This window comes from Solea senegalensis, linkage group LG6 (genome assembly GCF_019176455.1).
Source record: "Solea senegalensis isolate Sse05_10M linkage group LG6, IFAPA_SoseM_1, whole genome shotgun sequence".
NCBI classification, from domain to species: domain Eukaryota; kingdom Metazoa; phylum Chordata; class Actinopteri; order Pleuronectiformes; family Soleidae; genus Solea; species Solea senegalensis.
The window spans coordinates 25,955,601-25,983,597 of record NC_058026.1 but is presented as its reverse complement, the minus strand read 5'-3'; the positions used below and the strand labels follow the sequence as shown (position 1 = coordinate 25,983,597).

Sequence of the window (27,997 nt, the reverse complement as noted above, 5' to 3'; positions counted from 1 at the left end):
ATCTCGTTCCAACGTGTTGTTTATTATCATTCTTCTGCTTTTTTAAAAACAAACAAACATCTTTATTCATTTTGCGGCCGTTCCCGTTTTTTTTTGTTTTTTTTCCCTTTGAGCCGCGTAATGACAATCTGCAGTAACTGAGCAAATTTACTTGTATAATTGATTTATTGTTTTTACCACAGCTCGAAAACACAACAAACAACAGTTAAAATAACCTACCTGTTACAATGTTGTGACTGTTTAGTGTACTTACTTATTTGTTCAGGTTGTACAGTTTATATAGTTCATTGTATGACTTTAATATACCCAAAGCAACAATAATAACAATAATAATAATAATAATATTTTTTGTCAGAATTTAAAATCAAAAAAGTCAAATTTGGTTTCTTGCAAGATTGAAGCAGGAGAATAAATAATGACTGTCTCTTGTTGTGTTTGCTGAGCTAAATCCCTGCTGTGTCTGCTCAACAACCAGAGAGGTGTAATGCAGTAAAAGTCAGGTTAGGGTTGTTCTGAATTAATGTTGTTTCTACGTAATATACTTTTATTTGGAGGGGGGGGGTACACGCAAACATATCAAGGCAATAATCATTTCTCCGTATTTATTTTGAATAAATTACATTGACTTATCACATTTGTTTTTCTTTACATCAAGCATACAGTCTTAAAACCCAGTGCAGAAAATCAAACAATTCAAAGACAATCATGTGTAGCACAGAGAACCCCCTCCCTTTCTGTTGCGTCTGGGTAATATACTGTATATATACATCTATCCTGCATGTGTATACTTTTGTCACATTTACAAAAATAAGATACGTTACTGTAGATGCGCGACTATACACACAAAGGTGAAAACAAAACACAAAAGCTGTACAGTCCTCATTGAGGGCAAAGATACACACGATTGTTAAAAAACAGTTGAAAGAAAAAAGAAGGAAGGAAGTGGATCACCTTAAAAAAATAAATACATGACCTCTTCAAACGGATTCTTCCCCAGCCAGAGTTTACTGCCTGATCAAGTCGTGCTCCCTTAAAATCATAAAAACACCTAACATGGGTTATCTGTTGATTTTGGATCATTATTGTTATTCTACTGAATATAATGAATTGACATCCATGTTTGTTTAGACAGTATATCTTACATACCTCAGCAGCAGAGGTCCTCTGCAACCCCATCCATATGCAGTACATGTACAGTATGCAAACCCAATTCACATCCCTCCCCCAAAATACACACGCACGCACACACACACACACACACACATACAACATTACTACAAGATGTCCAAAACAAATCAAAAATACTGCTGCACAGATCATTTAATACGCTGTTGACATTGCAGAGGATGAACCGTCAGGGTTAAAGCGGCCACTACAGCACCTCAGCTGACCAAATAATAAATGAGGCTTGTTTGATTTCCAGATTAACAAAAGTACATCAGCTAAAGACGGGAAACGAGTTCCGCACAATACTGCATACGAGCAAAGCTTTGGGGAATATATCGAACAGTTTTACTGAGGTCTGATATGACACGGAAAAGAAAAAAAAAGCAATGGCTTTGTGTCAGAAAAGGTGGGTTTTCAGTGTAAATTGCATAATTATAAGAATAAGAAATTTCCACTGAAAATAAATTATTTCTCAATAAAATCTGCCATTTGTGCGTTCCTTTGTCCTTGTCAGAAAGTATTGCAAACAGTATTGTTGACTACGTCTAACTATTTTTCTCAATCAGTGGCTTATTGACAGCTAAACTACAGAATACTACTTGGACTAATAGGAATGCAGCAAAAAGAGCAGCAGCTCCGGAGAAAACAGTTGCCCCCGCGGAGCATTTGAATCCTATTTAGTTATTATATCACAATACATCAATCATTTTTCACACAAGTTTCTCATAAAGTACACGTTGGAGCATTGAAACGTATGCACCGTAGTTTTCTTACATCATCAACTTTAAAACTTGTGTGTTTTGCAAATCATGTCACCACTTCACTAATAACCGGCTCAGATATTTAGTGTCACATACGTAAGAACACAGTTTCACTCTTCCCTCAATAAAAAGAACAAAGGACTAGAGATTACAAGATTGCTTCACGATTTTGCATCGAACAGGTTCACTGACACCTCGCCGTTTGAGTTACTTCAGGTTTTTGTAGGTAACTTTGGTATCTAAAATCACATGTGACAGCTCATGCGTATACATGTTTGTCGATGTTTTAAAAGAAATCAAAATGAGTACAAGTAGTGTTGGTATACAAGTTCCTGACTAAATGAATCGGTCTAAAACCCTGAAGAATTAAAAAGTGTGAGGATGACAGGAGTGCCCTGAACATGCCATAAGACGACAAGAGTTAAAAAAGAGGAATACGACGACGAAAACTAACGTATACCTTTAAAAAAAAAGAAAAAAAAGGAAATATATATATATAAGCTTCAAACTTTAACACTTAAAAATCATGCTTGACCTAGAACCTCTAACAAACATGAAGCACGTGGAGCTTTTTTTTTTTTCCATAGTATGTGAGATCTACTGTAATGTTTTTCCACATGATATAGTGAATGAGAGGAAATGTGAAAGTTGTGAAAAGTTGTTCTGATAACGTGATGACGGACTGACAGCGAACTCAAAAAGAGACAAAAGCCAGGACAGAAGACTGTGGAAGCCTGAAGGAACCTCCTGGGATCAGGGGAAGCAACAACATTATTTTTTCCTCACTAGGTCTTAATGCTCAAATGGTGAATACTTGCTTTAAACTGTTATCATTCTTGTTCATATCTTTACTGTGTTGTTGCTCTTTTGACTCCTTTAAAGTGGAGCGCAGGTGGTAAGTAGGAATGTTTGGGAAAAAGGTTAGTGGGAATACTGCAGGAGGGAACTCGAGGCTAGGATTTGTTTTGTCACTGTTGCAGACGTAGCTGTGGTAGTAGTGACGCCCTAGTGGGGCAGCGGCACCAGGATATCCACATAGTTGATTGGGAAGAAGCCAGAGTTGCCCTGCAGCATCCCCTCGTACCAGTTTTCGTCGATCTTATTGGTCAGAGTGATGATGTCGCCCTCCTTGAAGCCTAGCTCGCCTTCATTCTCAGGGTCGAAATCATACAGAGCACGACAGCAGGGCTGGTCCATCGGGGCTGCAGAGCAACACAGACGGTTACAGAGACGAGAGCAGAGAGTTAGCAGAGATAAGATGCTGCATATGATTCATAATGACCACGAGAAAAGCTTGTCAAAGGCTCACCTGGAGACCTGGCTGAGAGTGGGGCGAGAAAAAACGAAAAGAAATTAAAAGGGAGAAGCAGATTGGAAGAGAAAAAGAAAAAAGACACATCATCATCATTAATCATCATCATCAATTATAACTGAACTGTGTTTCTACATATTCAACGTCATTATTGCCCCCTCTGACTGGTGTGGGAAGAAAAGTTACTTTAGTTTTCTGTCCTCAGGGGGCAGTAATGAGTCCATAATGACTCAGCACAATACAGAAAAAAAGAAAAAGAAGTGATGTTAAGATGAGGTTAATGCCCGATGGGAAGTGTCTTTGCGTTTACATTTGCTGGACATAAAATGGACGCAGTCTTCTCGGTCCAGGACGCAGCAGTTAGCCACCAGGGGGCGAAAGAATAGAAGTGTATTCACTTCTAGATATTACCCGACTTCTCACTTCAGTTTTGTAAATGATGCTAAAACACGGCTCACATGAGTGGACACCAGTGTGACTGTGAAGGCCAATATGTGCCTGTAGTTGCACGTGTTCATTTCTGCTTGCAAATAATGTCATGGCGACGGTCACATGGTGAATCTTAGCAGAACAGGAGTTCTGTTCTGCAACCGGAAGACGGCGTCCATTGTTTATCCACAGAAGAGGGCATAAGGAAACAGCTAGAACCCATAAGAACTCACTGATTTACAGGTTAAACTGCATGTTGTTTTGTTCAGTGACAAAACAACACGAGGCAAATAATACTGCTGCACTCGCGCTTTTTATTCAGGGACACGAAGCACGTGCATGTGCCATTAAAGAAAGTATCACTAACAATGACAATGAGGTGATGACTCACGGCTGATGGTCGCGTCATCATGGCTGATAAGAACTTCTCTATTTAGTTGTCGAACTAAAATGGGGCCAACAGTCTATTATTTCTTTTTTTCGGGCTCTAAAACTTGGAGGTAGAATTTACGTTTTATAAAACCAAATGGAGTGATATGGATGTAACCTAGAAGTCCAAATGAATTATTCCTTTAGCATTAAAATAATGAATCATTTCTTTAAGGAGGCAGAAGAAAAACCAGAGATTAGACAGACACGGTACTGAGAACACAACATGAAGACAAAACATGAGAGACAGACAGAAAGATAGATAGACAGACAGACAGACAGACAGAAAGAAAGAAAGAAAGAAAAAGAAAAAAACAGAAGCATCTATTTTCGATAAGAGTGCTGAAGAGATGTTTGCTTGTCTTCCCAAGTCATTTCTGCTCACCTGGAGATCTTGCTGCAAAGAGAAAATGAGAAAACAATATTAAGCAATTTCCCTCAACATTTTAGTAATAACCTTTGTAGATGTAGACAAATGATGAGTTGGTCGATGAATTTGGAAGAAGGTGGCGTAAATAATAAGGCGAAGAAGAAACATAAACTGAAATAGAGGTGGAGAAACAGAAGGATAAGACAGGCTGAATGACTGATGAGAGAAAACAAATGCTCGTCCACTGTTTCTGATTATTGTTTGTGTACACTGAGTGGACAACACTTGTGTTTCTCTTCTTTGCGTCTGTTAAACACAACAAAAAAAACATGATGAAAAAAGATGAAATGATGGAGGACATATTGTTGTTATCTCTCCAGGATTTACTTGACCTCACTGCAAAGAGAAAACAACATGAGGGAGGGAGGGAGGGAGGGAGGAAGGGAGGGAGGAGAGGGTTTTGTGTGTGGCAACCATGGTTTAGGTGCTGAGGAAATAAAATGATGAACATATAGACACAGAAAATAAAATCCCCCACAAGTTTGACCTGGCTCACCTGGAGACCTCGCCCCTACAAGAACACAAGGAAACAAGGAAAAGAGTGCAGTATTATAGAGTGTATTGATGAGCTCTGAGCTGACTGATATTCACTTTATCAGGTCATAACTTCAAAAAGACAAAAAGAAGATTTCATTTTTTTTAATTTTGAACTGGTTCCTCTAAGAGCTACACGGTGCAAGTGGATAGCAGTGTTGCCTCACAGCAGGAAGGTCACTGGTTCAAATCCCAGTTTGACCCAGGGCCTTTCTGCAGGGAGTTTGCATGTTGTCCACATGTTCTCCAGTTTCTTATATTATATGTTGGTGACACGTCTGCACTAAATCGTGTAGCTAGATATTAAGAAAGAACGTGAATGTGTGAAAGTACTGTAACTTTATCATGAGAGGAAAAAAAAACCCATGAATAAATAGAAACAGCCCAGAAAGCATCTTTTTAAGGTAAATACTCCTCCATGTTGGACTGTTGTGTCTCTGAACATGAGGTTTATATTGTGGCTCTCACCTGGAGAACGAGCACTGTGGATGCCTCCATTGTGGTTCTCACTAATGGAAAAGTCCAGAGACGTGCGGGGTTTAGGAGTGAATTCTTTCCTGGGTTTGTTAGAGGTGTCCCTTATCCTGCAATGAGGGAAACACAGACTTTAGATGAAGAGTAACCGCGTTCTTCTCACTCTGAACACTGGTAAGCACCTTTGGAATAGATACTAGCGTACTCACCGTTCGTCGAGGTTACTGGAGAGCTGTGTGAGGATCTCCGCAGCCCGGCTGTGGTACTGCACCTGAGCATGGACCAACGCAGCGAGCTGGCTCACCTGTTCAATCTGTTCATACACACAGAAGCAGCGCAGGAGTAAGCACTCACTGACTCCATGTCAGTATATGATTCACTCACTCGGTCAGTCTAGCACAGTTTCCTCCGCAGGGACGTTTCTCAATTACCCGGGATTTTGAAAAACCTCGGCATGTTTCCACCAAAACTACCCGGGGAGAAACTTCCCTCAACCGTAATAAGTCCCCTCTCGCTACAAGGGACTTTTCAGATGACCAGGAACTGTAGACACTAGACGCTGTGCTAAGGGGAAGGAGCTGATTTTGCTTTAAAAGAAGATGAAGAAAGAAGGAATCATTCGTTTGCTATCGGTCTTTTCAAAAAAAGGAACATACACAGATTACCAGGTAAATAAGTTCCTTGTAATGAAAGTTCCTGGAAATAATTGGTAAAAAGGGATCTTATGTTTGTGACGCACCACAGTCACTGACCAACAATCAGCACCCAAAGATCTGACTGATGAACATGAAACAATGATAAAGTCCATTTTTGAAACAATCATTCATTCATCGCAACTCTGTCGTGTCCTGGAAAGTGTTAGTGTGTGTGGGAGTTTTGCAGCACTTTGACCTTGAGGTTCAAGTAAACAAAGAGCAGAAAGACTCAGTGTTAGCTTTGTCCATTGTAAGTGTCTCCAGAAGCTAAGGGGACGAGTCTTACTGTGAGTTGTTTCAGGTGATTATACATGAATGAAAATGACCAATTACATGTGTAATGTTATTGTAAAGATGAAGGTTTGCTTACGTCACTCTCCAGCAGGTGGAACATGCTCTGCTCCGCGATCTCCTTGGAGTCGTCGAACTTCTCCAGTGCTTGTTTGATCTCGTCGTCCGTCACTTTGCCCTGGCGTTTCTTCTTGTAGTCAAAATCCAGACGACGACCCTGCATTTTCTTCAGGTGATGCTGAAGAAGAAGAAGAACCCTCAAACTTTAGATGGTTTAGTTTATCGCTGTTTCCCTCAAGTGTTTGTCAAACACCTGCACATGTACCTGAATCTCCTTGAGATCTTTTTCGTGGAGGTTCTGCATCGGATCGATGAAGTTCTGTTTGACCTCCATGTCCAGAGCATCTTTGACCTCTCCCAGCTCACGCATGGCTTCCCCAGCATCAATGAGAGCAGTCCCTGGGGGAGGGGGACAATAAACATGTATAACATTTCAAAATCTATCGACAGCTGTTATTAATGCCATTATAGAGAAGAGACTTGTTACTGTAAACTACATTCTCCTTTTTTAACTCACCAAAGTTAGAGTCCTCTCCAAGCTCCTTGCCAAATCGTTGCATGGACTCTCCCAGTGTGGTCTCCGTCTGGATGTAGCCCGGCCCTTTCTCCTGTCCCCGCATACGGGACATGGAGCTCATCATGCTCATCTTGGCTCGTGTGGCTGTGAAGACAAGACACTAATGAAGTCAAAGTGTTCAGTCAGGTCTCAGGACGTTAGCGCTGTAGTCGTGATGACCACAGTGACCCTCGGGGGGGCGTGAGAGGCAGGGTGGGACAACTCATACAGTGGTTTATACAGATAAATAAATATTATCAGGTTCACTATAGTATTTCAATTGGGGGGGGACGTGAAAATATTTCTGTCCTCTAGGGGGAGCATGACAGAAAATGATGCCAACCACTGCCTTATATGGACACCCTGGGTGTGTGTTTATAGGTCACATATTCAGGCTTTAAACAAAATGTATGTTGTTGAGTCAAAGTTTTGAGTGTATTTATACAGTTAGTGAAAAGTATTATTTAGTTTGAGGTTGTGCTGAAAAAAGGATATAAGTATAACTCTAAACTGTAGCCTTCGCTTCATGTCACCTGGGTTTGGCTGCAGATACTCAGTGGTCTTGGTTATTATGTCCATCACTGCCCGAGCGGTGGTGTCCACCCGCTGTAACACACACACAAACAGATGGAAGACAAACAGATTTGATTATACGTTTGATTTGTCTATAAATAATTATGGAAGTGGTCGTCGTTCTCCGCAAGATAATGATGGGAATAAGAACAGAGGTTGATCCTGCCTTTTCCATTTCAGTGAAGTCCTCATCGAGCTTTGTTCCCTCTGCTCCTCCCACTTTCTCACTCACTTTCTGCAACGCAAACACAAGGGAAGAAAACACAAACATGTCAAGTGTTCAGCGTCAGAGGAAACTCGGACAGTTCCACACGCTGTTCCTTCAAGTCTGTAAAATGACCCGATCACATTTCTGCTCCAATCAAAATGATGTCAACCACACAAACATCAGCTTGACCTTGTGCTTCATCATCACAACACCTTCATCCTGCAGTATGAATCTTCTCACCATGACGGAGTATTACGCGTGTGTGTGTGTGTGTGTGTGTCTTCCACAAATGAGGCAGCGTGTCCTTGTGACTGTTTGCCTGCAGCTTACACTGCAGCTATGTTTGTTATTCAATTATTCACTTACTAGAAACCAAAAATTGAGAGAAAGGTCAGGAAAATAAACCACAGCGTCTCAGATTCAGACAAATGCATCTCAGTATATAAGAATGTAGTCAGTATATGGTCCGATTGGCCTTGGGAACTTCAGATTCATGGATATAAGAGCAGAAATAGCAACTCTGAGCTCCTCGTCTCATGATAATATTTCCAGTTCTGATCAGTGATGTAACCAGACGCCTCGAGGGTGCAGCAATCTGACACAACAAGGCCAGGCACAGACTTTACAGAGGAGAACGCCACAAAACATGACTCATACAACACTGTGGGTGCACGTCTCGGACAGGTTAAGTGACGTTTATTCTTTTCTTTACACTGGTTATAGGATCTTTGAGCTTATATGTAAATATAATGAGATGCCCTTCTTTGATCTGTGACGGGGAGGAGCACGAGGGCTTATACGACGTTTGTGCAGTGTAAGACTTACGGGGGGAAAAGTGAGTCTCCTCTGATGCCACGTGTGAAGCAGCTTAATATTTTTACAGCTAAGCAAAATCCAAAACACACACACACACACACGCACACAATCTAGCAGCGAGCCTTTTCCAACCATTAGTTTCACCTACACATCTCACTACTATGTCTCCAAATCCTCCTGGAGCTGGTTGCCATGGAGACTGGTATCTGCCCGTGCCCGGCATGTCAGGTATACTATACTATGTCTAACTTCCTGTTATGTCCTGATTTCTCTCCCGTCAAACCTGATGATCTGAGAACCGGGACAAAGACGGGGCTGACTGCTCGGGTCACAGCTGTGACAACACGTGACACGTGTGAAGCTTTACGATCACAGAGCTGGGATACGTCACACTCTGTTTAAGTGTTCATACACAACAACAAAGCCGACTCAGCAGATCTTTGAGCGTGACAGTACATCAGCAACATGAACGTGATGACACTGTCGTTATCTTTGGTGCTACTGGAGACGTTTAACATCAATGTTTTATTTTACTGCTTTAAGATTGTGATGAAACTCATTATAATTCAAACTAGTGAAACAACAGCATAATAAAGTCCAACTCTTTTTCCCATATTTTTGGTTTTAAATTTACTGAAGTATCTTTTTACTGAACAGTTGATGAACAACCTGAAATTCTTGAGGAAAAAAAGTGCAATTTCACCAACATTATGCATAAGTTTACCATTGGCACTTGTTACAGATCACAGTGGATTTACAAAAGCACAGAACATTCAGTCACAGGTATCTGGAATTATTATTATTCTTATTGTTATTAGATATTTTCACAAACTCATCCTGCGGGCCGGATTGGACCCTCCGGTGGGCCACTTCTGGCCCGCAGGTCTTATGTTTGACACCCCTGCTTTTTAAAACAGACATGAGTAGTTTTTTAGGATGAGAAGAGGTTAACTTAAGTTTAATCATAATCTTAAACACATCAGCTGAACTGGAACTGGAACTAATGCTGTGTGTGCTAATGTACGCTAATGTCTGACTTTATCTTCTGAATAATTTTGTTAATAAGTTTGTTTTATTGACAATAATCAAAATCAAGTTTCCCTGAAGAACTGATTGACTTCAGCCCGATCACTAATCATCAAAACTACCATTGCAGGAGTTATTGACTGATAAACACTGTGATGCTCTTGCAGAATGAGACCCCGACACCACACTGGATAATAACATGCTGTTGGTGTGTGTTTTACTGACGGGGGGGACAGTGCTGCCCTCTGTGTCAGTGTGACACTAAGAGACGAGAGCAAAGACAGAGCCACACTCAACGACCCATCTCATGCTTTCATTCTGCATCCATCACTCTCTCTTAGCCCTCCAGGTCCTCGTCCTCCCTGCAGGGGACAACACGACAAGCTGAAGTGAGCTGAACAGGGATTAGGAAAATGTGATATGATGATATAAATTGTGTATTGTCAAATAACAATAAGAAGAAGTATAGCTGATGATCAGATGAGGATCTGGTTATAAATGACAAATACTGACCGGAAAAGAGTTATGACAATTCCTCCATGAATGTTTGAAAGCTAAATAACTGGTGATCCAGTGCATAGATGCTAGAATATGTCACTCCAAACTGGAGCTGCAAACCTCGTCTTTGTAGAATGAAAACAGGTGACGACCAAAGTTTCATCCTCTGCATTCAATGGAGATTTTGCCACATATTTTAGAACAGACAATCTAATGAATGTGTGGATCACAGTGATAGACTAACCAACAGTGATGTGGCTAAAAAGAACATGTAAAGTGTGAATTTGAACCTTCAGGCCTGGTTCACATGAGGCTGTGGATCTTTCTCTCATCGTTCTCCTCCTGGCAGAAACCGAGCAAACCAAATCCGACCAGATTAAATATGCTAAATGTGGCCACGAAAACCACCCAGAGATCTTGCCAAGAGCAACAGGGCAACCTGCCACTGGCGCCATCCACAAAACCTCTTGCATCATTATCAGGGGGGTCAGACAGCAGAATGTCCTGACATGCTCTCGCCGTGCCACAACACTGTAAAATACAATTCACGCTGCTTTAATTAGAGCCAAAACGGATCATTTCTCAATAAGTCAGTTATTCATCGTGTCACAATCCAAATCAGGTCAAATTAGAGCTGTCGACACAAGAATGTTTTCAAACACATCAAACATAACGACCATTTTCTTTTCTTCAGAGTAAAACTGGTGTAAATATGCTGTGAATAGACATAGGTTTTCAAAGATTGGAGGGAAAACACTTTAAAAAGTAAACAATTTGGTGGAATGATTTGAAGAATAATCTGCTGCAAATCTTTAAACTCTCTTCTGATAGATGTTTTCTTTTCTACTGCTACAACCTCCAAAAAAACAATAATAATAATAATAATAATAATAATACAAAACACCATTATTTGCTCCTCTATATTAAATACATTAAGGCAATTTGAGAGTTTTGACAGTTTTTAATCTGTGGTTGCTTTGTAATGGAGGCAGGGATTAGATTACACTGTGGTCAATAACCCAGGATCATAATATACATGTATACATTAGCCTACGGTTCAGAGGTGGACTTAAGACAACACATGGACGGACGTTTTCCATGACGTGTCAAACTAAATCACTTCTAATAGATTTAATTTTAGTTCATTTTGGTTCATTCTGTGACAAAATACAAACACAGCGTTTAAGAAAGCACCACAAACACTACGATTAAAGGACCATCACTCTGCCTTAAAAAAGAATATTCAGTTAAATCATGGATCTCCTGATTGATTTAAAGTACAAGTATATATATATAAGTATATTTTTATTAATGTTATACATAACTGTATCAAATAATCAAGACAATCTAAGATGGACTGTCTCACTGGATACTGTCAAGGATTTGCATCTTCATGATGTAATCATACGTCCATCTGAGCAGCACTCACACTCATAACCTTTAAATCCATCCTGACAACATGGTTAATGTGTGTGTGAAATCTAACGTCAAGTCTGGCTTTAGAAACTTCGATTTTTCAGCTTCTTAAATGTGAATATTTTCTGTCATTTTATAGAAATGTCAGGAAAAAAATCCTCTGACTTTAAAGACATTTAGGAACGATTCTTAGATTTAAGGTTAAACATGGTGATAGTGAAGATGCTCTGTAAAAATGGGATTATTTGAGGATAACAGTGTTGTATGCTGCCCGTTCGAATGGGGAAGTTTAAGGGTTTTGCTGTGTGATGGTTTAATGTGATAAATGTAATAAAGGTGGTAATATTTTAAAAAAAATAAAATAAAGAAGAAGAAAAATTACGTTTATTTTCTACAGTGTCTTAACTGCATTGCACCTTTATCAGCTTGTACTTTTACCCTTTACTACTGCACTGTTAGTACTAACATGCGTCACATGGCGGCCAATGTGAGGCAAAAAAGGGAGTGTGCTGCTGCTACTGCTGCTGCTGCTACTGCTGCTGCTTCTGCTGCTGCTGCTGCTGCTGCTGATGATACAACACTCCACCCACCCTTCCTCCAACACCCCCTTCCCTCAGCTCCTGCTCACTAGTCTTAATCCTGGCTGGGCACACAGAGGCCCCTGCTGAAAATACGCCCACGGGGTGGAAGAGGGAGATTAAAAATGACAAGAGTGATTAGCGAGGCTATTAGGAGGACAACCCCTGCTGCTGGACAGCTACAGGAAGTGATCTAACTCCTCCTGACAGCATTCAAATATCCCTCACCTCTACCTGACTGCCCTTCTGTGAGAATCCAAAATACTGTGAAAATTCACGTATGTGCTGCTTTATCCTCCACATGAGTGGAGCTCACACACCGTGAACTAGGGCGAAACGTTCAGCAGTTCATCACCGAGACAAACAACCATTCACTCTCACATTCAATTATTACAATTACAATTATTATTATTATCACAGTGGTCAGTTTAGTGTAACTGTCGTAGCGAACACCACACCGGGACTCAAACCGGTGACCCTTATCCTGTGAGGCAGCGATGTTCGTCACCGCTTCACTGTTTCACCTCCTGATAATAATAACACAATAAATCTTTGTTCCGATACTTTTCACCATTGTTAATTGTAACAATGTAACCATTGTAATGAGAATGAACTTCCTGTTTACAGCAGCATGCACATGTGTCCCAGTGTGATGTATGACTGTAGGCTCTTTATTCATCATCATTATTATTATTATTATTATTATTTATTTATGTTATATTTTGGATGGATTTCATACAGTCATGTGTTTAGGTTGATTATTAAGGACAGACCTAAAGTGCTTTGTGGACACAGATCACATTTAATGGTAAACAAGCTTAGGCTTCATTTTTCACTGTAAGTGTTTTGTCAGGAAAAAAAACGGATGATAAAGAAGAAGTTAAAACTGAAGTTAAAAGAAAAAAACAATGTCCAGAAGACATTTTGTCCTCCTCATTGTTCCTCTTTTTCTTTATGAACTCCAAGTACTCTCAGTGCCTCACTGTTCTCATGCATGTCAACAACATGTCCAGGTGCATTCACCTGAACAACAATTCAACTTCAACTTCAGCTGAGCACACGATCAAAGAAGAGAGGACAAGAGGACAAGAGGACAAGAGGACAAGAGGACAAGAGGACAGAGAATAGACCTGTGCTGATGCACAATTAAGGAAAATCCATTTGTTTCTTCATTGATTCTTAAATCCTGGTGTGCAGAGCCAGATCGGGGGGGTGGGGCTTCCAGGACGACAGGACTACAGTAATCCTGTAGAACATCACGACCCTGGGCAGCATTAGTGGGCAGTAGTTTAACATTAGTAGTTTATCAGAGTTGATAATTAGGATATTTCACTGAACCACAGACAAACAAGCAAAAAACAACAACGCAGACAAGTCAGCGCCCGTGAGGACACATGTCCAGCATCAGTCCACTGGTGGACGACGTTGCTTCACTGACCTCTATCCTCTCTGAGTGAGCGGCCTGTGGCTGTTCTAATCTGGTTTGTAAGCCTCTGCATGGCTCTTATGTAACAGTGGGGATGAGTCTGTAGCTGGGGAGATCTGACCATGCACTGCTCAGCAAATGGAAGAGGGAGGGTGGGGGGGGATGGGGGTGGGGGGATGCACCAGCTGGCATTCTGTGTGTGTGTGTGTGTGTGTGTGTGAGCAAAGCGTAGCGTGCCACTGTGTGTGTGTGTGTGTGAGCTCTGTGCATATGTAACATGGATGAGGAGGAGACAAGGACTGAGGATGACTAAAGGCACGCACTGGTTTGTTTTTAATTAAAATTCTCGTTATTATTATTTAAACACATTTTTTTTTTTTAATATAAATTCACACCAGTACATTATTTTCACAACTGATGTTAAAATAGTGATCTGTGCAGTTCATGGAAATGAGCAGCGATTGTTCTGCCTAGAAACACGAGAAGGTGTGAAAGACACCATGTGCTTGATTCTTTGTTCTCCTTTTTAATGTCTTATGATCTTTATATCCTGTGTAACCACTCCCACATCAGAGTATCGTCTAAGATATGACTTTTTATTACTATTTTCATCTTATTATACATCAACAAATCTTTCTTTCTTCTATATAATAAATGATTTGTTTATCTATAACTACATCACTGCAGTTATAGTATATAGAGTTTAAATCACAATTCTTCATAGAGGACAGGGAGTCGGACTAAACGTCATTTAGCCTGATGTGGTTTCTGTTTGCTTCTCAGGATCATAGTCAAACATAACTTAAAGAATCATCACTTAAGTGATGAACATCTTTTGAGAAAATAATCCACCGTTCAACTACATTTTAAAAGTCATAATACGCCCCTAAACTTTGGCACACAGCTCACTGGATAATATTTTTACTCCTGTTCATTCCCCCGTGTTGTGTTTTACTGTTTTATTTGCATCTCTTTGCTTTTTAAATGTTATTGTCCTTCTATTGTGAAGCACGCTGAGCTGCAATCCTTGTATGAAAGGTGCAATACAAACAAAGTTTATTATTATTATTGTTATTATAATACTGTCTCTAACACTTAAAACACCAAAGTGACTTTGTCTGATACAAACAATCAGTCGTGAATCCATCCTGTAAAGCTCCACACTGTCGCGTGTGTGTGTGTGTGTGTGTGTGTGTGTGTGTGTGTGGCTGCTGCAGTGACTAAAGGAGTGAGTGAATTTGCATGTTCCGTCAACAAAGTGGGATTATGTCAAGAAAATAAACATCAGCTATTAACATATTCAGCTTACTGCGTTTAAAAGTCAGTATTATTTTATACAGGTCAATACTCAATGACTAACCATCACTCAAACACACACACACACACACGTTAGAAACACGTTAAACAACACGTGACTTGTATCTTTGTCTGTGCTCGACGCCCAGCGTGTAATTTCCATTTCAAACGTGTCTCTCTGCAGCGATAATGACGGAGGTTTGAAGACGAGAGAGTGGACTTGACTTTTTTTTTCCTGCACGTCACTGAGACAGAAAAGATTTCATTTATCCTCTAAGTCATTTTAATGTCTGCCCAGCAGCACTGTGAGTGAAATCTGCATGGGTGTAATGAAGGTGCTGTGTGGGATAATGAACAGTGAAAATCAATATTGATGACAGTTATTAAAGCTCATTTTCACACTGCTGCTGCCTCCTCTCTCTCTCTGTGTGTGTGTGTGTGTGTGTGTGTGTATCTGCAACGACATCATTTAGCCTTCAAATTATCACCCAGCTACTCTTATATCTATATCTACCAGGTTATAACGGCCTGTAGTTAGTGACGTTTAAAAAACGATTTAACAATACACTGTATAATTAAGTTTAATTAAGAGCATCAGATCTAAATACTAAATGACTTCCTTTAAGCTTTTATATTCTGAGGTAAGTTTTATATCTGAAATAGTTTTGAACAAGACTCCCTGGAAGAAGAGATCTTGTATCGCAATGGAACCTTTCTGACTAAATAAAGGATAAATAAAAAAAAACCTTCCTGACTAAATAAAGGATAAATTAAAAAAAACCTTCCTGACTAAATAAAGGATAAATTAAAACAAATAAAAATAGATTTTTATTTTTGAAAGTTATTGCTGACTAATTTAGCAAATGTCTAAATAAATCATTTCTAATTAGCTGATAACAATAATGATCCAAACTCATGTTGGATAATTAAAGGTGCTCCAGGGTGAAGAACCAGTTTTAATTGTGGCGTCAAACATCTTTTCAAATCTCAGGTAAAACATTAAAAAAGCAATATTCAGTATCTCACAGTGTGTTTGCACAGTGCATACACTTCACTTGTGATAAATGATGAAACTTGTTATCATACATTTGAGGGAAAATGATGTAAAAATTGAGCTCCATTGAAAAATGGGTTATTGTGATTATAGAGCAGGAAAAGTGACTCATGCATAAAAGATAATGTTCAGCTAAGCACAGAGTCATGCATTATACAATAAGAGAAACAGGGGAATTGCAATGCTCAACATTCAGGTTTTTATACACAGTGAATACAGAGCACTTCATATATAATATATATTTATATATAACTTGTATAAATATGCCTTCGTTCGAGTAAAAGCATGATGTTATCATTTCATTCATGTTGAGTGACAGAAATGTGCTTCCTGAGAGGAGAGACCCTCGTTGTCCTTCTGATGCAGTGTTTGACCACAGAGGAGGGACAGCCATGTCTCATGTCATCTTTAATGAAAAAAATAAGATCCCCAAAACAACTGATGACCATTAATCAAAAACAAAAGCCAGATCAAACATGACGACACATTATAATATCTTCACTAAAAGCAAATCTGGGCGGAAATAAAAGGACGTGAGTGACAAACAGCAAAGCGAGACAACAGCGTGTGCTGTGACAGGACTGTGTTTGGATCATCAGAGGAAACTAGATGTCGTCATAAAAGTATACGAGTGCAGTAAACAGTGTGGTCAGTACATGCACAGAAAACTCAAGACCTCAAGTCAAACAAAGCCGATTCATTATCGTTGATGATGAAGATAAATATCTTTTACTTCCCTCTTCAGGCTAAAGCATCCCGCAGTGACAGCAGAGTAATGGATCCTGGAGAAAAGAAGCAGCCGAGCATCGAGTGTGTGATCAATAAAACAGCAAACATTCCTCCAGTTCTCCTCCAAACACACTCACACGACTCAGACCAAAGTCATAGTAATAAATCCACGCGCTGGCATTCAAACATCAGCACACATTGATATTGACTATGTGCTGTTCAGCACCAGAGCAGGTTTGATGAGATTCACTGTCCATGAAGAAGGTCACAACAGGAAGTGACAAACAAACCACAATAAAGATAAAGACAACTGCTGACCATCATTAAGAATGGAGCACATAGCAAAGACAGTTGGTGAGAATGAATTGGTAGGTGTATAATAAAGTTTATGTAAATATAACCCTTAAAATGTCCTTTTCTTGCTTATTTTAACCATAAAGAGCCAGAAAAGGTCCCATGAGTGAGTGCTTTTGCCCATTTTACTGCATGAGTACATTAAAATGAAGAAAAACTAAAAGTTTTATAAGATTTTAGTTGTCTCTGATTCGTGGGCTTCCTGCAACAGCGTGAGTGAAATGACCGCGATAACCACACGTTAGCTTTGACGAGCAACTTTTCAGTTTTCAGAAACCGGTGCAGTTTTTACGATAGAACAAACGAGTGTCGTCGGCTCGGAGTTAAAGGGTTTTAATAAAACATACCAGAACAGAGCATATACGTAATATAGAGGTTGTGGGTAGGGCGGACAATTACATGTCATATAAATATTTGTGATGCAGTTGGAACATGACAGGGTCTTTGTTTAAAAGACCAGAAACATTGACTTGACATTGGTAAAAGTGGTATTCAGGCACTGAAGTGAGGCCAGGCCAGGTCAGCTGGTGGCTCTCAGCTGGAGCTCCACTCGTGTTCTATTAAACCACAGCAGAAAAAACAAAGCAAGTCCAATAAACAATGAGGAAACAGTCATGACAACGATCACTTGCAATCAGATCAATCAAATATGTAACAAGCTCCAACTGCTTTATCATCAAATTTCCTCTACATGGGAACATAATCTACAAAATTGACATCATGTGCTATAGAAAAAGACCCTAGTCCTAGGCTGCATTAATCCATGATGCGCTCCCTCACACACACACACACACACACACACGTTCTCATGAAACAGCAAAGAAGAGCTCTAAAATCACGAGGTACATTTTCAGCGTGTTTCACAGATTACCGTCACAGAGTCACACACGGCATTCAAAATAATGCCAAGTCACTGTGGTCTGATTAATCTGAATATAATCCCTGACAAGCCATTCATACTCAGCTCAGTTGGGGGAGGAGGACACCATGTCTTCACTGCTTCAGTGTCCATGGCTGAGGTCAAATAACAGGTTTTTATATTATTATTATTATTATTATTATTTCATGTCCAACAGCCTGCTGGGCACATGGACACAGTGAAGCACATCCTGTTCCATCCTAACCCTCATTACTGTCCCTTCACCAGCAAAATTAGGCATTAGACCGAGGGCATGATGCTACAGCTGTCTGAAAGCACTGCCTACACTCCTCTTTTGTTTCCGACTTCCTCCTCTCGTCTCCTCTTCTCTCCACTTAACTCCATTACTTCCTCCCCTCATCTCTTGCAGCTTTCTGCTACACTTTAACCCGTCTCTCGTCTTGCTGTTCCACACTAACCTGGCCCAAACCTGTCCTCATCTGTGAAGCAAATGTGTTTACTGCTCTACTCACTGGACATTACAGTGTGTGGTTCGATTTGTTGTTAAGACTTGCTCGTGGACAGTGCTGTCAAAGCTGTCGAACCATAAGACCAGCCTAAAAGTGCAGCAGGCCCTCTGAAGAGGAGGAGTAAAGTGTGGTCTAAAATCCACTTTGAATGCCATGTTGGCCTGTCAGGAAAATGATGTTGTCTTTGCTGTGACAACGGTATCACCGTCATGTGGAGGATAACGTGGTAGAAGACTGGACGGACGGATGGATGGATGGACGGATGGATGGATGTGAGCTCCACCATCATCTGTGGAGTATGTGGATGTATTTCAGGTTCCTACTGAACAAAGCAAAGCAGGATTCATCTGAGCTGTTAGTGACGCTCAAGTGAGACAGAAGAGGAGGCAGCGCATGAGTGATTGACCTGTGTGTGTGTGTGTGTGTGTGTGTGTGTGTGTGCGTATGGGCGGGTAAATCTCCAAATGTTTCCAAAGGAATAATTACTCACAAATATTTGTTCAAACTTGAGTATTTGAAAATGTGACTGCCGTACTGTACTGACGCATCCTCAGTCCACCGTCACAGTGACATGAGTTACGTCATTTAAAAATGAAATGAACGCAAGAAAAAGACAAAACCTTGACTGATACAAGTGCAACACTGATCAGATTATTATTACAACATTATTGACTGTGCATCACAGAGGGAAACATCACTAATGAACATACAACTGGTGATTAGCGTTCATCCTGACAGGACATGAATGATGAATGAATGAATGAATGAAGGAAAGTCCGGTGACAATCAAAAGATTCTGTTTCTGGAGCAATGACACGGCTAAAAATAAAGACTGCCTCATGTATATAATACAACATCTGAGAAATGAAATACAACGATAACCTTTCTGCAGAAGCTCATTTCTGAGGAACTGGTTAAGTTCAGGGCTGACATTTGAATCGAGGTTAGGTTAAGGTTAAGATTAGGCTTAGGCTTCAGTCAAAATGAAGGGAAGTCAATGCAGGTTCCGGAAGGATAGCTGCTCCAACCTGTGTGTGTGTGTGTGTGTGTGTAAGAGAGAGGATTCATTTAGTCTTATCACTGTTTCCAGGTTTTTCCAAGTATGAAATGTAATTGCTTCCACGGTGTTAGCTGTGGAATCATGACTCAAAGTAAAAACCTAATGCAGTGTGTAATTCATACACTATATATAACATTGGACACAGTCTTCCAGCGTCCACATGACACCAACTTGAACGTAAACATATATTTTATAGCAGAAGATGTAAGTCTGTGAGGGATAAGGAGTCTGGTTCTTACTAGATTTACAATTCTCCTGAAAATCTCTAGTTTTAGATCTTCTTCAAGAGAACATGCCGTCACTTTTCTAAACTACCTTCCCATTTAGAGGAAAACAGATAACAAAGCACAATAACAGCTGATAGCCGGTCAAAATGCAAATCTCAAGGCTTAAAGTAGGAGTACGAATTCTTATCACTTTCATTATCCTTTCATGTGTAGGATAATGCAGTAGAAGATGAATCTTTAAAAAAGGTACAATAACAACTGAAGGACCTCCATGAGCATTTTCCTAATGCTTCATACAGGTTGAGAGAATCCCCCTCTTTCAAGCCGTCGCCTGTGTCTCCTGCAGTGGTTGATGCCCAGAATATATAATACAGCAGTCCTGAATAAAACATCAACCATGGCCTGAATACTGATGCTGCTGAGAGAGGGAAGAAAGACGCGAGTAGAAAAGAGTAAACACGGACAGTAATGAACCACAGCCCACTTCATGTGGACTACACACACACACACACACACACAGACACACACCAGTGTTTTCATCACAGGCCCCCTGGATGAGGACATTTAATGAGTTTACTTCAGCAGCACTCGTATTCAGAATGTGCCAAACAACATGTAACCACAGGAGAAGCTGAGAATAGTTCTGTCTTTGTCATTAACCTCCAGACAAATACTGACGTCAGAGCAGCAACAACCCTGTGGCGACTGCATGAGTTCTCCCATCACATGTAACATTTAATGGAACAAGTCTGTTGGATCCACTGAGAAACACACATATTTACTTAGAGAAGTGGAGATGCTGAGTCATGTTGATCACATTCTAAAGTCTCATTGTAAGGTCCGCTCGGGGGATTAATACACTGTCAGGGAAATGAATGGTAATATTTGTTGGAAGTGCAGTGATGGGGGTGACACAGTACACATCAAACATGTCAGAGAACCAGTGACAGATTCCACAGGAAGGGAGTGGATCAAATACCTGACAGGCTGTTTGCACTTGTCACAGAGCTCAATGAAACTTCCGTGTGTTAAGCAAGACCAAGCAAACCATGGTCTCTAGATGGAGACATGTTTGAGTGAATCACACATTCATCATAAACTGGACAGGAAATAAGGAGAAGTCAATGCAGATGGAAGGGTGAAGGCTACGGTATCACTGGAACCAATCCAGTGCTGCATTGCTGTTGAATACTTGGCCAGAAGTGAATGCACTGGATTAAGAGCATTTCATTTTCAGCGATTTATCTCTGACCTCTGACCTCTGACTCATCAGCTACTATAAATAAATATTTTACATTTGCCTTCACAGACTTAACAGTGACTGCGGTACAAAAAGGAAGCAAGGAAGGAAGGAAGGGGTGAAGGAAGGAATGGGGGAAGGGGAATAGATATATAGATAGACAGATATAGATAGTTAGACAGATATAGATAGACAGAGATAGATAGATAGATAGATAGATAGATAGATAGATAGATAGATAGATAGATATAGATAGACAGATATATTTAGATAGATAGATATAGATAGATAGATATAGATAGACAGATATAGATAGACAGATATAGATAGATAGATAGATAGATAGATAGATGGATAGATAGATAGATAGATAGATAGATCCCTTCAGATCTACTATTCTCTAAGTCCCTCCTGTTTGACCTGGCTAAGCTCCTCCTCCATGGATGATTTCTCCCTCCATCTATCTGCCACTCCTGTCACCTGCTCAAGGGTGTTTTTCTGTCTCTCTCTCTCTCTCTGTCTGCCTGTCTGTCTCTCTCAGCTCACTTGTCTTTCCTTATCTCACTTCCCCTGCTGCACTCTTTTTGCCCCTCCCACCCCATCTGTTATCTCCCAGCTGGATCAGTTTTACGCTGCACTGCAGTAGGCACAGTGAGGACTGAGGCTGGATGAGTCACCCACTCACAATCTGCTGCCCTAAAGCCCCACAGGCGTCAGCCACAACCAAAGAGCCCACTGCCGTCCACGGGCACGCACAGATCTTCATCACAGCAAACTCACTGATGATGCTGGAAATGTCTGCACATACACACTCACACTTAAAACAACTCAATTTAAATGGACCAAGGAAAAAAGCCCTGAAGTCACCCATTTATTGCCTCTCCACAATGAAATGAGATGGTTTCCAGTTGACTCATCACACTGCTACACAATAAAGACAAGATGAGTAGTGCTGATATTAGTATTCAGCACACACGCTGGGAAACCTCACATCCAACCAGCGAGGATTACTGCTCTGCTACGCACTGTAACAAACACCCTGTCTCACTGCCTCTTTATATCGACAACACCTTATAGAACGCACAGAGAACACACGCACGCACGCACACACACAACGAACATCGTACAACAATCTCCTTAAAGGCATGTTGGCAGCTTTTCTCTGTATCATCATTTCCAACAGATGGCTGCTATCAGTGCTTGAATTTCAAATGGAAACCAATCAGCAGAGACTCCCGTGTTTTCTTTAGGTTTCACAGACTCCTGACACTGTTACTACATTTGCATTTAATCACAATAAAAGGTGGAAAAAGAAGCGCGCGATGATATTTAAACCAGTCTAGTGTTACTAAACGCAATTGTGAGGGAATTATCAACCAGCCACTTTATTAGGTACACCCCCATTCAACTGCCTGCTGATCTAATCATTCAATCACGTGGCAGCTGACGTTCAAACTATGAATGACAGCAGAGGAAGCAGCAGAAAACACCTTGTCATTCAAAATGAAATGGAACGCAACAGTTTCCCAAAGCCTAAACACTGAGCTCTAAAAATCAGAATTTCTTTATTTTACATTTAAACACGAGGTTGGTACAGAAAACAGCCATTTGAGCTGAAACAAGTAATGCACCCAAACACTCTGCTCCTTGTTTACACTCTCACTTTCCCTGGCACACTTTCTCAAGCACTGTCGCCATCTTCTTCATCTCCTCTCTCCACAGCAGGTTCCATTTTAATGAACGCGTTTCTGACTTCCTGCTGGCAGCGCGCACTCACTCCACCGAGGTAGAAAAACAAAAAAATGTGTCGTACAGTAAATGCAAAAAACTGGGGGTTTGATAGAATATGAGGACTGTGACAGTGACTGCACTGTAGTTTACTCTCATGGTTGTGATGTGGACGTCACGTCGTTCTCCACTGGTGCACAGAATCGACAAAGCAGCATCTGCTCAAACATGAACAGCATCTGAGAAGTTGAAGCAAAGGAAACGTCACCTTTAAAAACACTGAGTGTGTTTTAACATGTGTGTGTGTGTGTGTGGGGGGGGCTTTCTCCAGTTTCCTCCCACAGTCAAAAACATGCAGAGGACTATGAACTGACAGTAGGTGTGAATGTGAGAGCAAATGGTTCTTTGTCTCCATGTGTTGACCCGACCAAGGACTGATGACCTGTCCAGGGTTTGACCCCGCCTCTGGCCCGCCCTATATCACTCACGTGGAGGACAGAGCGGTAGAAAATGAAAGGATGAATGTTGATGACGTACGGTTTATAGAGCATGTCCAACTCTATTGCTTCATTCAAAGGCCCACAGTGCAATATGGATTTCTTGGTTGATAAACAAATAAATTAAATTAAAAAACTATTTCTTCTGGGAGCTGCTAGGTTTGACCCTTCATTTCCCACATTTCCCTTCTTTTTAAAATGGCAGCTGTTACTCGTGCACCACTCTGAGCCTGGGTGTCCTTGGATGAGGATGAGAGAGGGGGAGAGAGAGAGAGGAGGGGGGGGAGAGAGAGAGAGACGTCTCCTGTCAGAGAAAGGTGTGATTGTGGTTGTGTGAAATAAATGATTCAGTGATGTATGTGAGAGGGTGAAAGTGAGGCTGTGTGTAATAAATGTCATCAAATCCCAGCCACTGGTTGTCAGTCTGCCTTTTATTAGCCGTTTCTCTCACACGATTCCATAAAGTCTGTCACTAAGACTGTGCGCTGCAGGCCTCGACGCACAGGGACGACGGTTCGTGTCTCTCACAAAGCAGCTGATGTTCACTTAACTACAGACAAAGCTACACTGCTAAGATGCAATTAGCGACTCCTGGGTCTATAAAAATGCACAATCTGCTCCAATATAAACAATTGAAATGGTATCGCAGCTCAAATGATTGACTTTAGTGGCGTTATTCTGTTCTGCATGCAAGATACAAGACGTTAATGGTCATATACACAGTAAATCAAATATGGTACATAGTTACCCTGGAGACGAGGGAGTGAACATGTCATCTACTCTATATCATGTGACAATGTAACCGTTAACCATCCCAGACTTCGCCTCACTGACACTAACATCCTTCTTTTCATGTCTGGTCATTGTTAATTATTTCTAATATCTGTACATTACTAAGCACTACATTACACACTGATAAAAATATATAGTAAAAATACAGAATTTTAATTATTTTCTTGATTAATTAATCACTCAAAAGTCATTAGAAAGTCTGACTCAGATCACATCATAAATTGTTTGTAACAATTTCGTCTGCACTGCCAAATATTTATTTTGAAAAGGTCACCCTGCCTTTTCCAATAGATATTGTATATAATTATTATTAATTTTAAATTGGTATTAATTTTGAAAAGCGGGACCGCGCTCATTAATGAACATTCACATGTAAATGAGGCAGACTGTAGCCAGGCTGTGGCTAATTTCCATCTGTAGTCCCTGAGCAGGTGCTGTAGATGTCTGACAAATGAATCACAACTTCATTTCATACCTATAATTAAAAAACACAATAAATATGACGTAATAATAGAAAAATAAATCAATCAAAATCGGATCATTTTGTGTCCTCTGGATGTCAAATAACATTCAATCTCTCACACTGCGCAGGAGAATGTGCTCATGCCTGAAAATTGGTTATTAAAATAATTGCATATTCATTGTCTGTTAATCCACTGTGACTCATTTTTGCTGCTGTAATGTTACACATGCTGTCGCTTACTCACAACACTGAGTCGTGACAAAGGGGAAAAAGGACTGAGTGCACATTTTCTGCCATGCATTCGACCAAATCACTATCCGATTCTTTTAATCCTTAATCTCCAGGCCTCTCGTCTTACACTGTGACAGGGGATATTTCCAAAGCATGCTTCCACAACATGTGAGTGTGTGTGTGTGTGTGTGTGTGCAAGCCGACAGATTGTTCTACCTACAGTGGAGTCTGGGCCTGGATTACAAAGCAGTGGCACAGGAAAAGAGGGATTGAGACACTGGCAGCCAGTGGAAAGAGACATGTGCTGGGTGTGTGTGTGTGTAGCAGACACACACACACACACACACACACACACAGGGCCTGAGCCCAGAGCTGCCTCAGTAGCACTGGGAATAACAGTGAGTTATGAAGACAGTGCTGTGTGTGAATGTGCAAATTCAACGTCTCCTCTGCGTTTTTACACCTGTTTACACAAACACCAGGAGCCACAGAAATATATGCAGCATAATCACACACACACACACACACACACACACACACACACACACACACACACACTAGAGGCAACAGGGGAACATCTGCAGTGAAGGAGAGGACGTTTTTAATGTGTGACAATAGACTCATCAAAGTGAATGAACACATGAGCTGCTGTCTACTTCCAATCTGTTCAAATGAGTTCCTGATTAAAGTGTTGTGATGACCACTGCCAGTTATCTTTAACACATCATTCCTATCATGACGTATTTTAGAATTAGAATGCCAACAAAGCCAGATGTAAAATACAACGTTATTATATTATTATGTTTTCACTGTAAATAATATCACTGTCTCAAATGCAGCAGTGACCTTTGAAAGTCACACCACTATAGTTGTGGGAGTGAGGACGAACTTCAGCTCCACAATATGTTAATGATCAGTTCTGATTTACACATAAGTATGACGCTGATGGAGTTATGGAATGAACTCAATGATGAATTCAAAAAAAGGTTGAAATGTAAGAATAAATAAAGCTTACAATGCAAATTGAACACAGTGTTTTATGCATGTTCTCTACATTTCTGATTTTCTTGGTTTTTCCTTACGTTACGTACAGGAAAGGCAAAAACAAGCCACATGCTTAAGCCTATTCCAGTTATTGGCACATTTGTGTTAAATGATCTACTTTGTTTATGAACGTAACCACAATAAAGATAGTCATGCATTCATTCAATAACATGGAATCACTGAAATCACCTGATTGTTATTACCAAGGTGAAAACTGTACTAGAAATAAGATGCTATCATCTAAATATGACCTCCCAATAACAAAAAGACGACCGTAATCATCTTATCATTTGTTACTGCACTGCTGTCAACGTACTGTATTTTCTGCTGCTCTCAATCAAAACAACAACAAACGGTGATGCAGCAGCAGCAGCAGCAGCAGCAGCAGCAGCAGCAGCATTGACTTGTCTGGTTCCCTGTGTTTTGAGGAAAACTAAAGACACACTGTAGTGTCAGGTATGTGTTTCTGAGGGTTTGACCCAGAGGTCAAAGCACAGACTCAAAAAAAGGATGTGGGTTTGATCCCAAGTGTCCTTGGGCATGACCCTTAACCTCACGTTGCTCCTGACAGCGTGTGAATGGGCATGAAAGATGAGTGACAGAAACTGTGCTGTGAAAAAGTGTAGCTTTGAATGCTTTGTAAATACAAACCTGTGAGTGCTTTGAAATGTAGGAGCACTAAAGACAATCCAAACATCATTTTTGAATATTTGAAAATATGCAGACACGTTACACAGTCTTTCTTTAAGTCAATACTCTAAAGAGTGATCGACTACACGTGAGCTTCTGAAGGTTAAGAATTGATTTGAGGTTTATGGGTAGAATTGGGGCGAGGTTAGGTTTAGGTTAAGACATTTACTTGTGGTGGTTAAGATAAGAGGCTGGAGTGTCTTTACTGTACTAGAATGTACATTGAATACAATTCTGGAAACACTGCAGGAACATATGCTAAAATGCACACATGCTCTCTGTGTGTGTGTGTGTGTGTGTGTGTGTGTTAGCCATGCTCTGGACTTCCTGCTGTGCTATATGAGGCTTGAGTGACTCATAGATACCGACCCCAGTTCTCAGCTTAGACCGGAAATAAAAGTCAGTCAAAGCCCTGGAGTTAGTGTTGGTTAGTGCTGAGGATCAGTGGTGAGCTATGACAGCCACTGTGATTCTCCCCAAAGCTAAAATGGTTCAAACAACATGATGAACTGTGAAAGATGAGATATGAATTTCCAAGTACAGCTAATTCATAATGAGATGCATGGAAGAGACATGTTTAAAAACACAAAAACATTGATGTTACTGCGTTTAGAGGGCGCAGAGGTCATGGCGTGCTGCTGCTGCTGCTGCTGCTGCTGGTACAGGAGCGGATTTCCGCTGCCAAGGCGCTCTTAACTGATTGCATAACACGGTGCACGGTGGACTCCCCACTGTGGCCGCTGTCTTCAAAAGAAACACTTATTTAAAACCGTGTTTTCAAGTCATTCTGCACTGAAAGTCAGAGGCGGGAGCGGCTGCAGCTACAACGGCAGCAGCTCTGATGTTTGTCTGTGCGGAATGTCATCTGAAGGGTACACACACACACACACACACACAGAGACACGACATCACTACGATCACAGTGTCGTGCCATCTGCCTCTCAGACGGCCACACACCAGAAACGTGCCACTGAATCATTTATCGTGTGGTTTCCAGTGATGCATCGAAGGAGCGCAGGGTGTCGAGATGGAGGCTGCAGAGTAATGTGTCACTACATTGGTGCAGTGCTGCATCACAGCAGTCAGCCACTACGATGGAGCACAGTTCAGCACCATGGCGGTGCATCCGAATGAGAGGTAACACTACTACAGCAGCAGCAGCAGCAGCAGCAGCAGCAGTGAATGTAAAATAAATGTGCGTAACGGTGAATCTCTTTGACGCACACGACCACACTCCACTGCTCCCAAACACTGCGTGACTCGAACATGAAGGTCTCGTGTGAGGTGGCTTCTCTTACCTGAGTGGCTTTGTGGAATTGCTTCTTCAGCCCCGCTACAGACATGATGGTGACTTGACGGTGCCTATGGCTGGGATTATAAAACAAATTAGAGGGACAATAAGAGGAATTTCGGTCCTTGATGTATAACGGATGGATGGGTGCTCCTGCAGTCGTGGCTATAACTGTAAACCCAGTCTACGCTGGTGTTCGACAGAGGGATCTCCTGTGAGGAAAGGGGCTGACT

General features: G+C 40.9%; 1 protein-coding gene across 3 annotated transcripts; it reads right to left on the bottom strand.

Moving 5' to 3' along the window:
• Positions 1-3: 3 nt before the first annotated feature.
• On the bottom strand, positions 4-27,997 carry sh3gl2a (SH3 domain containing GRB2 like 2a, endophilin A1). 3 transcript variants are annotated; one of them, XM_044027996.1, is made up of 12 exons: positions 27,772-27,996; positions 7,878-7,946; positions 7,672-7,744; positions 7,100-7,243; positions 6,848-6,981; positions 6,602-6,760; positions 5,746-5,849; positions 5,531-5,646; positions 5,025-5,039; positions 4,484-4,495; positions 3,238-3,249; positions 4-3,130 (listed from the first exon to the last, which is right to left on the bottom strand). In XM_044027996.1, exons 1-12 carry the CDS (start codon positions 27,814-27,816, stop codon positions 2,934-2,936), a joined length of 1,080 nt encoding a protein of 359 aa, XP_043883931.1. In that variant the 5' UTR covers positions 27,817-27,996; the 3' UTR covers positions 4-2,933. The 3 variants fall into 3 exon arrangements, with proteins under 3 accessions (XP_043883931.1, XP_043883932.1, XP_043883933.1); XM_044027997.1 differs by lacking the exon at positions 4,484-4,495 and having other exon boundaries at positions 27,772-27,997; XM_044027998.1 differs by lacking the exons at positions 4,484-4,495; positions 5,025-5,039.